Source organism: Typopeltis vanoorti, chromosome 13 (assembly GCF_054136105.1).
Source record: "Typopeltis vanoorti isolate ZY-2024b chromosome 13, IOZ_Tvanoo_1.0, whole genome shotgun sequence".
NCBI classification, from domain to species: Eukaryota; Metazoa; Arthropoda; class Arachnida; order Uropygi; family Thelyphonidae; genus Typopeltis; species Typopeltis vanoorti.
In genome coordinates this window covers 63,165,001-63,178,326 of record NC_143561.1, presented here as the reverse complement: position 1 = coordinate 63,178,326, position 13,326 = coordinate 63,165,001, and the positions used below count along the sequence as shown (strand labels likewise).

General features: G+C 35.5%; 1 protein-coding gene across 1 annotated transcript in view; it reads right to left on the bottom strand.

Annotated features, from left to right (window-relative positions):
- Window positions 1-13,326, bottom strand: part of LOC150100219 (telomerase protein component 1-like) — a 1,179,105-nt gene that overhangs the window by 389,442 nt on the left and 776,337 nt on the right. The window contains exons 33-34 of the mRNA XM_090402391.1: window positions 12,618-12,742; window positions 682-831 (exon numbers count right to left, since the gene is read on the bottom strand). Of these exons, the coding sequence (XP_090258517.1) occupies window positions 682-831; window positions 12,618-12,742 (275 nt within the window). The remainder of the gene's footprint in view (window positions 1-681; window positions 832-12,617; window positions 12,743-13,326) is intronic.

The following is a 13,326-nucleotide window of genomic DNA, read 5'->3' as shown; positions in this document are numbered from 1 at the left end:
CAGATCAGTGCACAGTAGTCCAGGTGAGGTCATATCAAGGCTTTTTGAAAAGGCAAAATGACTATCATCCTTACTCGTCAATGATTGTTTCAGGATTGTAACTTTCCTCAGAGTTGTATTTACAATTTTTTCTATATGATCTGTGAACTTCAACTTCCTATCTACTAAAACTCCAAGCAAAGTCCAGTAGGCATATCTATTCCCCACTCATGTATATTTAACCATAAGATTATAAAATGTGAGAAAGTTACTCAAACATAAGCTTCCCTTAGTATATCCATAATGTTTATTGCAAGTATATATTCTTATACAACTTTTCCAGTATGTTCACCACCACCACCACTCTGGAGAATGAAAAATTTGATGGTTTAATTCAGTTTTGCACACCATTTACCATTTAATCATTCTTCAAATTTAATGGGATAGAAAGTAATTGAAATTTCACTAAAAAGCTGTCCTATAAAATTAGAAGATAATAAGATAAAACAATAAACTTAAAACACTAAAGAAATTGCACAATCAATATGTTGTTATAAATGAAATAATGAATCTGATTATTTTACACAACTTTAACTGAAAGAATAAAGAAATAATAATCAACCTTTCATTATTTTGGCTATTATAACTTTGCTATTCATGAACATTTTATATGATAAATAAAAACCATAATATCACTCCTACTTCATATTTGATATGCAAGATATTTCACGTCCATCTCGCGCACTCCAAAGGCGCACTGTACAATCCCAGCTAGTAGATACTATTAAATTAGATTCTGGATCAGAACAGCAACAAGTTACACACTGGGTATGACCAGATAGCAGAGCAAGCCTAAAGTATATAAAAAAAAGCATATATTTTTAACTATTTTTATACCCACTTTTTATATGTGCATGCATGCACACACAAACACACATGCATGCCTGCATACTGAAAACTAAATTCTTGTATTAACCACTAAAATGTGATTAAATAAAGTAATACATTTTGATGGTTGTCTACTACTTTACTAAGTGATTCTGAGGAAGACAGAAAGCTATGGTGTGAAGTGAGATGGTGACTGGCTAGATTTCATTATTATTATGAACACCAGACCTGGAGTCAAAAACAAATCATGGGAGGTACACACTGTCACACACAAAGTCCATCAAAGCATGCTTTAAACTCATTCAATGTATCTGCATTGACCACAATGTCAGGCAATGAATTTCACTCACCAACCAATCTCCATGCAAAAAACTGGCTCCTTATGCTCCTGCTCGCACCTTCCTTAGAGAGTATCCATGGATAATATCCCCTTTTTCTAATAACCTCCCCAATTCTATGAAAAATTTCTTCCACATTCATTTTACACAAATTATGGACTCTACAACTGTGCTATAAATAATTATTTCAATTTCCCTGACATTTCAACCTTCATATTAAGGTCATCATCTGGAGTATATATACAAATATATACAAAGCTAAATTACATTTCACATAGTATGCTGAAGAGAGAACAATTTGATCAATGGTTATTCTACTGGCCTGACCTCCAGAGAAAATAAAACAAAATTATCATAAATAAATGAAATAAAATAAATTAACTACATCAAAGCCATATTCTATTTAAGACAACATCAGAGGAAACCTTCTTTGTTACAGAGAAAGGATGGCTGAAATGATTGTGATAGTGGGCACGAATGACTTTTGAGGCAATGTAAATCGGGCGGTGAGAGATCTGAGATTCTTGCTTGAGGTCGTGCAAAAGAAAATGCAGAAAGGAAAGTTTGCGTGTGTGTGTGTGTATGTGTGTTGCCCAGGTATGATAGTGACGAGCTGAGCAAAAGAGCAGTAATATTGAATGGCATAATAGCCAGAATGTGTCGGAAGAGAGGAATGGAATATGTGGATGCTTGGAAGGGATTTGAGGACAGAAGGGAACTGTATGCGAGAGGCCACTTGCATTTGAATGAGGAAGGACAAAGGCATCTGGAGAGATTGCCATTTTCTGAATGAGTCAGTATGTCAATGAAGGGAAACTAGAATTCCCAGGGTGGATGGTAGAAGGGTGGCCTCCTGTGGGAATGAGTGCTTGGGGGAAGGGGGACGATATCAGGTAACGCTGAGTCTAGTGGAGTCGAGAGGGGACAATGATAGGTATAGAATCAGTGACATTTTTATGCTTTATAATAATGCCAGGAGTATCTGAAATAAAGGAGATGAATTGGTGGTATTGGTGGTGCTGGGCCAAAGATTATTGGGATCTCTGAGACATGGTTGACAGAGGATGATATAGGCAGGATAGGAAAGGAAAATGTGGTGGTGGAGTACTGCTTAAGATAAGCAATGTCATCTAAGAGTGGAGGATTTGGAATAAACTTATGTCATCTAAGAGTGGAGGATTTGGAAGGCAGTGACACTAATGGTTTTGAAAGCATATGGTGTGAGGTAGAAGTGGCCAAGAAAGGATATTTAGTGGGGTGTTGCTACAAACTAGGGAGCACGGAGGGTAGGGAGCAGGAGATGTTCAGGAAGTTGAGCATGGCAAGTGCCAGAAGAATGATTGTTATGGGAGATTTTAAGAAGAGGAAAATGCATGTAGTAATAAGGGGATGGAATTCCTAGAATTCTTGAGGGACAAATGTCTTAGGCAACTTGCAATAGAGGGAACAAGAGATTCAAGAGTATTGGATTTGGTCGTAATGTCAGAAGAGCTGATAATAAGTGAGATGACATCTTTCCCACCAGTTGGAGAGAGTGACCATGTGGTTTTGACTTGGAAGATGAATAAACATGCAGGAGTATCAAAGAAAAGAGATTGTATGTGGAATATAAGGCAGGTGATTATAATAGTCTTAGTTGTCAACTTGGGGCAGTTGACACCTAAGGCAGAATTGGAAGGCCAGGATATCATTAGTGCTTGGGAAATTGCAAAGGAATATTTGTTAGCAGCAATAGTATGCTGTATTCCATGAGTGAAGAAGTGGACACAATTGGGTGTAAAGTGGATGATAAACAATATCAAAGGAACTGCAGTTGAAAAAGATATTATGGAAGAGATATAAGGAGAGGGAGGTGGAGGGCAGATACATGAAGAATATAAAATGCAGGCCAAGAGAGTGACCACTATGGTGAGGAAGGCAAAACTGGAATATGAGAAGAGATTGTGGAAAGTAGGAGGAGAAATGATTGTGGAAAGTAGGAGGAGAAATGATTGTGGAAGAATGACAATGCAGGATAAAAATGGGAATAGAATGACTGATGCAGAGGACATAGTGGAGTTGTTCAATAAGCACTTTATTGAGAATTTCATCCTGGAGAAGAAGGTTTTAATACTAGAGGAATAGGACAGGTTCAGAGTTTAGAGGTGCATGAGGAGTGTGTGTGTGTGTGTGTGTGTGTGTATTCCAAATACTGAGTACTCTGGATACCAGTAAAGCTGTGGAACTGGATGGTATTTCACCATGGGTTTGCAGCAGAATGCTAAAGAAGTGACAGCTCCATTGACCTGGCTCTTCAATAAAAGTCTAGCTAGGGGAAAGGACCCAAGGAATGGAAGGAAGGTAAGATAGTGCCACTGCACAAGGGCGGTAGCAGACTGGAAGTGTCTATTTATAGGCAAGTTTGTGTCATCAGTAGTTGTTAAGGTCTTGGAGAAATTAGTGAGGGGAACATATACAGCATTCGGCAGATGAGGATAATGTTATTTGTGAGAATCAACATGGATTTGTTAAGGGGTGCTCTTGCTTTAATAACATGATTGTCTTTTATAATAAAGTGACAAGAGCAGTTGATGCGGGAAAGGCATATACTGCCATTTCTTTGGATTTTTCAAAGATGTTTAACAGGGTGCCACATGATAAGCTGATATTTAAGTTGCAGCAAATGGGTTTAAATGTTGGGTTAGTCAAATGGATTCAAGATTGGCTATCTGATAGGTATCAGAGAGTTGTGTATGGTGGGGCCATATCAAGGAAGCAGAAGGTTACAAGTGGGGTTCCACAGAGCTCAGTACTGGGACCTGTATTGTTCAACCTTTATATCAATTACATTGTTAATGGATTGCAAGGGGATATTCAGTTGTTTGTGATGATATGAAGTTGGGAAAGGTTATCAGTAATAGTGCAGATGTGGCAGACCTGCAAGAGGATTTGAATAAACTAGACAGATGGGTAAATGAATGGGGAAGTTTTCGGTTTAATGCAGCAAAATATAAAGTCTTGTAGTTTGGAATCCATCAATGGGAGGATGTATACTCGAATGGAGGAGATATACTAGAGGAAGTAGGGGAGATATGAGATCTGGGAGTGATGATTGATAGAAAACTGAAATTCAGGGAGCATATTGCAAAGGTAGTGAAGGTAATCCCAGAGGATTGCTGCAATACTGAGAAGGACGCTGACCTGAATAGATAAAAGAGCTATCATTCTGTTGTATAAGACCCTGATCAGACCACACTTAGACTACTGTTCTCAAATTTGGTCTCCAGGATTTGAAGAGGATAAATTAACTGTGGAAAGGGTATAAAGGCAGATAACAAAGATGGTTTCAGGACTGTACAATATCAGTTATGAGGATCGACTGAGGGAATGTGGACTACAGAGTTTCATAGATAGAAGGAGAGTGATATGATCGAGACTTTTAAACTGTTGAGAGGGGGTTACAGGGTAGACATTGGGGGAGTTCTTTCACTTGGAACGGCAGGAAGGAGCGATGACAAAGGGCCATCCCTGGAAGTTACAAAAGGAAGCTGTGAGCAAGAGGGTGAGGAGTGGTTTCTTTGCGTGGAGGATGGTTGAACAGTGGAATGCATTGTCTGAGAGAGTGGTTAGAGCAAGAATGGTCAATGAGTTCAAAGAGTGGTATGATAAACTTTGTGTTTCCGAAGAACGAACTTCCATGATGAGTCTTTTGACTCTATGTAGGCCTGAATGATAATAATAATAACATAACATGACCATTGTTATTTTAGATTTAGGATCCTCGATTACCTATGGTTCTATTTAAAATTAACTCTTAGGGAGAAAGGTTGAGTGGGTAAAATATGTGACTGCCATATGTTTGGGATTTTTAGACCATCACTATTGTTAAGATTATTAACAATAATCTTAATAATCATGTTTTCGTGTAATATAAACAACAGCTGTTTTTCCAGTCAATTCTATGTAAAGTGTTCAGGGCATGATCAGAAAGACCAGCTTGACCATAGTTATTATATTTAATGTGTCGTTTATATTCCTTTTTTTCTGATAGGAATTGTGCGTCCTGTTTCTCCTATATAGGGCAAATTATAGGTGCAATGAATACAGTATACCCCTGGTGGGCCAGTGTAGTGGGGGAGTGGATCCTTGGATGTGTTGAGTAAGTTCTTTAATTTTGCAGGAAGTTTAAAGGCGGCTTTAAGGTTGTTCTTGTAGTATTCTGTTTATTTTGTCTGATATCCCTTTAATGTATGGAATGGTTACAATTTTATTATAGTCTTGTTCATTTTTGTTTTTAAGTGAGGTCTTGTACAGAATTTTGTTGATAGTATTTTGGTTTTTTTTAGGAAGGTATTGCTGATAACTTTTAATTCATCTTTCAGTGCTTGTTCATTGCAGCAAATCTTCAAAGCCCTATTTTTAAGTGTATTAATAACCCCTAGTTTTTGTGTTAGGTGGCAGTAGTAGGAGTTTTTGTATATACAGTAATCCTCGATTAATGCGCCCCCGTTTTCAATTAGTGCATAATTTTTTTTCGATAACCAAATTCGATTAGTGCGCCTCTAAAATTCAATTAGTGCAGCGATATACATCTTAAAAATAAATGTTACATATTTTAAAAATTTTCTATCTATACATTTTTATGGCTAACTATTTTAAAAAATCACTCACCAGAATGAAATAATTTAGTTACCGATTTAAAACATTTTACAAAGTTATTTTTAATGGCATACTACACTACTTCCATGTACACTAAGTATACTTCCAAATTTTTACCACCAACATTTATGTTGTCTGCTATAGTACGCCCACAGATTCGAGACCCTTCGACACTTCTGCGCATGTCACAAAAAAGAGAATCCATTCTGATAATAGGGTAATCCATCAATCTTCTGGGATGAGTTGTTTATTATTACACATCAGAAAATTAACTTCTCTTTTATGATCATTGTAGTTTTTAAAGTGGTAACTATTTTGCTAGTTCTGTATAACAGTTGGGAAATTTCATCTATATAGCACGTGATTTCGCGTGTTAGTGACCAATTTGTACGTCCTTCATTTCCTTCTCCCCTTCAACGATAACGTCCAAGAGTTAATTAAATCTCATTCTGAGGAAGTGAGTGATTCCGACCTGCTAAATTTAGATGCACAGCAGTAAGATTGCGAAGAATATGAAGAAAATTTAATCATTGATAGTCAGCCAAAAGAGATTTCACAGAAATAATTTGAAAATATTTTTCGTACAATCAAAGTTTTTAAGCAGCAGTGCTTAGAGGCTGACCCTGATGAAGAGAGAAGCAGTAAAATTTGCAGACGAGGCAACAGGACCATACCGTCATATGAAAAAACAGAAACAAAATGCCCACCAAACTACATTAACTCAATTCTTTGTTAAGAAGTAGAATAATAAAATTTATATTCTGAATATGTTTTATTGTCTTTCAGCTTCATGGTTTTCCTTAACTAGGCCCTGAGACATACCTTAATTTTTTTATAAAAAAATTAAGGTTCATAATAGAAATTTGAGGAACGAATTATACTTTTTCCATAGGTTATTATATTCGATTAGTGCATTTTCGATTAATGCACCTGTTTTAAAGAACACATTAGGTGCACTAATCGAGGGATTGCTGTGTGTGTATGTGTGCGTGTGTGTGTGTGTATTGGCCAGTATGTGTTGGTTTCCGTAAACAGTAAAGGAAAGACCCAGAAGGAAGATGTGTGACAAGTGTATCTAGAAATGGAAGTGTATTCTGCTTTTCAATCTCAATTGTGAATTGTATACATTTGTGTTATTTAGGTGACTCAGGAAAGTGTCTAGCGGTCATGGGGCTAGATAGTGAAAATTGTCAATATATCTAAGCCAGACGTTCCTTCTATTACAGGTCAAATTCCTTCCCAACATCATAGTGCTCTTTCCGCATGTACTTCTGCGCAGTGACTTTCCTCTTACTAACCTGTGGGGCGGCAATCTATCAAAAGCCTTTGCAAAACATTTGTGTACCACTATATATGCATCTCCCTTGTTCAATGCATTCGTCACCTTGCTGCAGCACATGAGCAAGTCGGTAAACATAACCTCCCATCAACAAACCCATGCTGACAAGCACAAAGAATACCACTGTTATCAAGCACCTTTTGTATCCTATTTGTCACTAACCTCTCCAATACCAAGGCTACAACTGCAGATATACAAATCGGCCTATAATTTATAGACCTGACCTTATCACCACCTTTGTGAAGTGGAACAATTTTACCTTCCTTCCACTACTTTGTGACTTGTGCTGTTGCAAGACTATTGTTAAACAAGTAGGCCAAGGCTGATGCTAACTTCTTGAAACATTCCCTTAAGACATGTAGTGATATGTCATGAAGTCCTATTGCCTTAATTGACATCTAGCTTACTTGACTCCTCATATACCTCTTACTCACTCACTATTCTCTACACCAGAGTTTCTGATTTCAAAGTGAGGATGAAACACCTTGATGAACTGCTTACTGAATATCTTAACTATTTACTCTGCAGCAGTTACCAATCTCCTGCTTTCACCCATTAACACAACTGACCATAATCATTGTTCTTTCTACTTTCCAGATATTGAAAAAAAAAAAAAAATCATTAAATTTTTTTTTTTTTATTATGCTCATTTTTCAATGACCATAATCACCGTTCTTTCTACTTTCCAGATATTGAAAAAAAAACAAAAAAACCTGAGGGTTTTTTTATTGGCCTGATTTACTAATTTCTGCTCATTCTAAACTTTTGCTGTTCTTACTAACAAAGCAACATTCCTGCCATACACTCTTTGTGCAACTGATTATTGCCATTCTTGTGCTGTCTCCAAAGTGCTTCTTCTAGATTTCATGCTTAATTCTCTCATTAATCCACTGAGACCTACTGAATTCAGCCTCTTTACCCTCAGAATACATTCACACATTGATGGTTTTAAGTATTTCTTTGTCACCAAGCAGCATTTATTTCTTTTCTGCTCAACTACTCATTCCATGGTATAGCTCCAAGATATTGCCCAAGCTTGTGATCATATGCTTTACTCACAGAATTCATCATATGGCTAGCCACAACCCATGTGATCACTTTCACCCACTTGAGAGAGGTATGAAACCCCACTCACAATCACATCCTCTGATGAAACGATCAGATCTAAAACTCTCGGTCCTTGCGTGACCTCCTTTAAATGCTGCCTAAGATAGCTGTCTCTAAACTTTAGAAATTCAATATATTGTTAATCCCAAAGGATACCTCTTCATTTCAATCTATACTGCCATAATTAAAATCAACCATCATAATAACTCTTTCCTTGTTCACTAACTGAAGTTTGTTATATTTTTCTTCATCACCTCCCTTTACATTCCCTGGAATATAGCAACATCCAACTAAATATCTCTTCCTATCAACCTCCATTATAGTACACCTCCTCAAAACCACTACCACTAATTCTCTCTTTCAGGCCTACCTTATATGGATATAATTTCCCTACTATGATCAGCAAGGAAATTATATTCCTCCCAAAAAACACTACACCCTTGCATTTCTGATCACATCAAGATATCATCATTATTCAATCATGTTTAACTTATTTCAACAATTTTTTGGCAAATAAACTTAATCAGTGAAATAATTTCATCATCCTTATTTCTGATACTCATGGTATTTGTAAATAAATCACAGTTGTTAAGTTTTAGGTCTATAACCAGTCTATTTGATAGATAACCTCATGACAGGTTGGTGTACAGGCTGCAGATGATAGGAGAGTTAACCAGTATATGTCAGGATTCTACTCTTGCATCTCTGCTTTTTAACTTATTTGTTAATGATATTTCATGTGGATTGACTGGGGATCTTCAGTTGTTTGCTGATGTAAAGTTGTGTGTGTGTGGGGGGGGGGATTGCAAGGAGAATTACTTATGCTAATTCCTTTGCTAACAGACTTTTTAACTTGAACAAATGAATGGACTTTGTATTTAATGTTAACAAGTGCACGGTGCTGAATTTTGGATTGTAGAAATATAAGGTTGTGTACTATCTTGATGGAACTGCCTTCAGGAGGTGGATGAGAATTGAGATCTGGGGGATAGTTAACAGTAGACTGAAGTTTAGATGGCACACTGCAAGTGTTTCAAAGAACACTGCATTGCTGCTATGATAAGGAGAACACTGACATATAAGGATAAAATGTTGGTTTGATCAGACTACACTTGGACTACAATGCTCAGATTTGGTCATCTAGTTTGCATTATGATATAGAAATATTGGAGAATGTCCAGAGATGAGGGAATAAAGCAATATCTGGAGACTCTGGAATGTTGGATATGAAGAGAGGTTTAAAGAATGTAAATTATAAATTTTAGTGGATAGAAGGAAAAGAGGTGATATGATAGAAATGTTTAAGTTTTTGAGAGGATTTTATCAGACTAATATAGAGGGGATTATGCAATAGCAAACAAATTAATCTGAATAAGCTAAATTTTTATCAAGTTTTTAGTTTTGGTTTACTATTTTTGGTTTTAGTTCACTATTTTGGTTGAGTGCTTCCTGCTATATCTCTATGATGTTTATTAATAGTGTCGTGCATTTTTAATAGTGTAAATATGTTGATAATTAGTGTTTTATTCATTTTGTGTAGCTATAAAATGGATATGTCTACAAGAAAGCATTCAAAAATATGTACTCTTTCTCAGCACACATATACTCAAAGACAAATTGCCAACAAGTGTGGTGTTGGTTTAGGTATTGTTTGTTAATGCGATTTTAAAGAGGTTTAGGGAGACATGTAACTTTTCTCCTGACAGAAAAGTAAAATGTGGGTGAAAAAAGGAAAACTACAATTATTCAAGATCATTTATTAGTTAGTAAAAGAAAAATGAATCAACGATTGTGTGCTGTAAACTTAAATAGACACTTGGCAGCTAGTGGGATTAATGTTTCTGAAAGACAGTCCATCGAAGATTGTTGGATGCAGGGAAGACTACTCACAGACCAAAAAAAAAAAACAAATTTTGATGAAGACTATGAAGGAAAAGCTTAAATTTTGCAAAAGTGTACAAAGATTGGCTGTTAAGAAGTGTAAGAAGGTCATATTCTCAGATGAGGGCCATTTCTGTTTGCAAATCGGCAGCTGAAAAGACTTCTCCTGCCCACCTTCAACAGCTGCCTAAACACCTAGCTAAAAAGATGTTCTGGGGTTATTTTACACATGATGGTCCAGGATCACTTTTGCCTGTTGATGGTATGATGAAAAGTGAGCAATACATAATAATACATAAGAGTGGTCCCACAGATCCAGAAAGATAAACATCTTCTAACAGAATCTCACTCCACGCCAGACTTCAAAAAAAGTGAAAGCTTCTCAAGAATCACAACATCCAATTGCTTCAGCAGTCAGGTACCTCTCCTGACATTAACCGAATAGAAAATTTGTAGGCTATAGTGAAAAAGAGACTTGGAAAATTAAATTGTGATACAAATGATAACTTAATGAAATCCATTATAAGTATGTATTGAGATGTAGAAATAAGAAAATATGTTCTACATTGGTAGAGTCCATGACTAAGCAAATTTATGAACTTATTTAGGAACAGAGGTTTAGGAACATATAAATTATTAGGTAAAGTTGGAGTTTAATTTTTGTATACTTATTTTCTTGCAAAATTAAAAATTTTCTTCAAAATGTTCAGATTAATTTGTTCATTACTGTAAAAAGAGTAGGTGACAAGAGAAGAACTTGAGGCAATACCTGGAAGTTCTGTAAGAGTGTGAATGGAACACCTACTACCAGAATGGTGATGTGTTCAATTCAACCACAATTCTCCAGAGGGTGAGACAATAATAATATTATTATTATTATAAACACAGAAGTAGCAAATATAGGCCAATAAGAATCTCAGGAGCAGTGGTTAGGGTATTTGAGAAGTCAGTAAAAGGCAGAAATTTAGAAATGGATGGACAGGAATACAATAGTCAATGGAGGTATCATGGTTTTGTGAATAATAGCTCTTATCTCATAATTTATTTACTTTTTATAATAAAGACATGACAACTGACTTAGTAAGGAAATGACTATATATTAATATTTTTTACTACAAAGGCATTTGATCTGATATCACATGGAACCGTTAAATAAATTAGAAAAATTCAGGATGAACATGAAGCTGTTGATTTTAATAACAGGTTGGCTGATGGAGGGACATTCAAAGTTCATTATATGAAGGAAATAAATCCTGGAGAATGTGGATAACTAATAGTGTACCACAGGGATTGATACTCAGGCCACTGCATTTAATTTGTACATCAATGGTATATGAAATGATTTAAAAGGAAATATTCAGCTATTTACCAATGATGCTAAGCTAGGAAGAGTAATAGTCAATGAAGACAATACAGAGATACTACATGATGATTTATATAAACCAGCAGTATGGGCAAAGGATAAAGGCCAATTTAATGTAGCCAAGTATAAGGTCATGTGTAAGTGAAGCCAAGTATAAGGTCATGTGTAAGTGAAGCCAAGTGTAAGGCCACTTTCTGAGGTAGGAATTACAGGCTGCTTACTATAATGATGAAAACTGAAAACGTTTTTCTTTCCTGTAAGTCTGTCGGCCTGGTTGGCCAAGTGGTTAGTGTATCCACTCTCCAGCCAAAAGGCTATGGGTTCGAATCCCGCCGTGGGCATGGATGTTGTGATTGTCTGTGAAAGTACTAACGGTGGTAGATGGCATTAGTGTTAGATGATGAAGGTTGGTGGAGTAGTGAGACGAAGAATTGTAGAGTAGATGCCTTCCTTCGATGAGTCTTTGGACTGCCTGGAGGTGTAATGTAATAATAATAATAATAATATTTTAAAATCTAGTTATATCTTATAATATGGGAATGCCATCCTCTTATACTAGCCATCAGATGATGTCTCAGTTCATGTTTCATCAATAATTCATCTATGCTATTGCTTGCATTGAAATCAATAATCCTAAAATTTTCTCATTAATTTCACTAAATTTTACATTATATTCATTTACATATATTGTCTATAAGAAGTAAGGTGATGTTTCTATGGCTAAGTACTTCTGACATTTTTAGATTTATATGACATGCAAAAATGAATACACTACTTTTTGAATAAAAGCAGTTAATAGACATAGCAAGCTGATAATCTTGTCAAAAAATGAAGTATGTGAAAGTCAGTTACAGGTGTGTAACAGATGTGCATGAAATTTACTTTATAGTTTCAGATTCATATTTAATGATAAATATTACAAAATTCATTCAAAGTATACTAAACATTTACAAAAATATTAAAACATAATACTGGAGAGAATTATATAGCAGAGAAGAATATAAGTAGATAATCGCAGTAATGCAAAAATAAAAACAATGTTTTCAGAATATTTCTAGTGCGTTATTATAAAAAGTGAGATTACCTAATTCCTTTATCAATATCCCATAGGCACAGTATATTATCCTCTGATGCACTACACAGTTTATTCTTTCCTACAAAGCAAATACTCTGTACTCCCTGAGAATGACCAGTCAGAGTTTTAACAACCTTATGAGAAAATAAAAATAAATCTTTTTGAGAACTGCATTTTTAGTTACAGTTTATCTAGAAACTTTGATGCTAGCTTGAAAACAATTATTGGATAGGTGATTTTGGTTTATATGGACTCAAAGTAATATCATGCTATGCTAAAAATTATGGTGAAACACAGAGTGAAGGCAGCCAAAAGTTTATTTCTTCCATAGTAGTTCTCAAGAATTTCAAATTCTTAAATTATAGTTATTTCAGAACAGTTAGTACAACTTCATAGTTTGCAACTTTAGAAAACTATCTGAAACTTTTCTATGAAGCTTAATGAAAATGCCTTTTTAAGTTTGGTTGGTTGGTTGGTTGGTTAAGGGATTATTGGAGTAACAACAGCTAAGGTACTTGCCCCACTGTGCCAATACACATCATAACAGTATGAGAGGTAAATAATTATTTAATAAATAAATAAAGCAACAGCATAAACATGTTTAGAAAAGCATTATAAAAAAGTGTATAAAAACACACACAAAACAAATGTCAAGAAGTTTGCAAAAATGTAGATAAAAACAACCAAGTCTGCATACAATAACTACATTCTATAAATA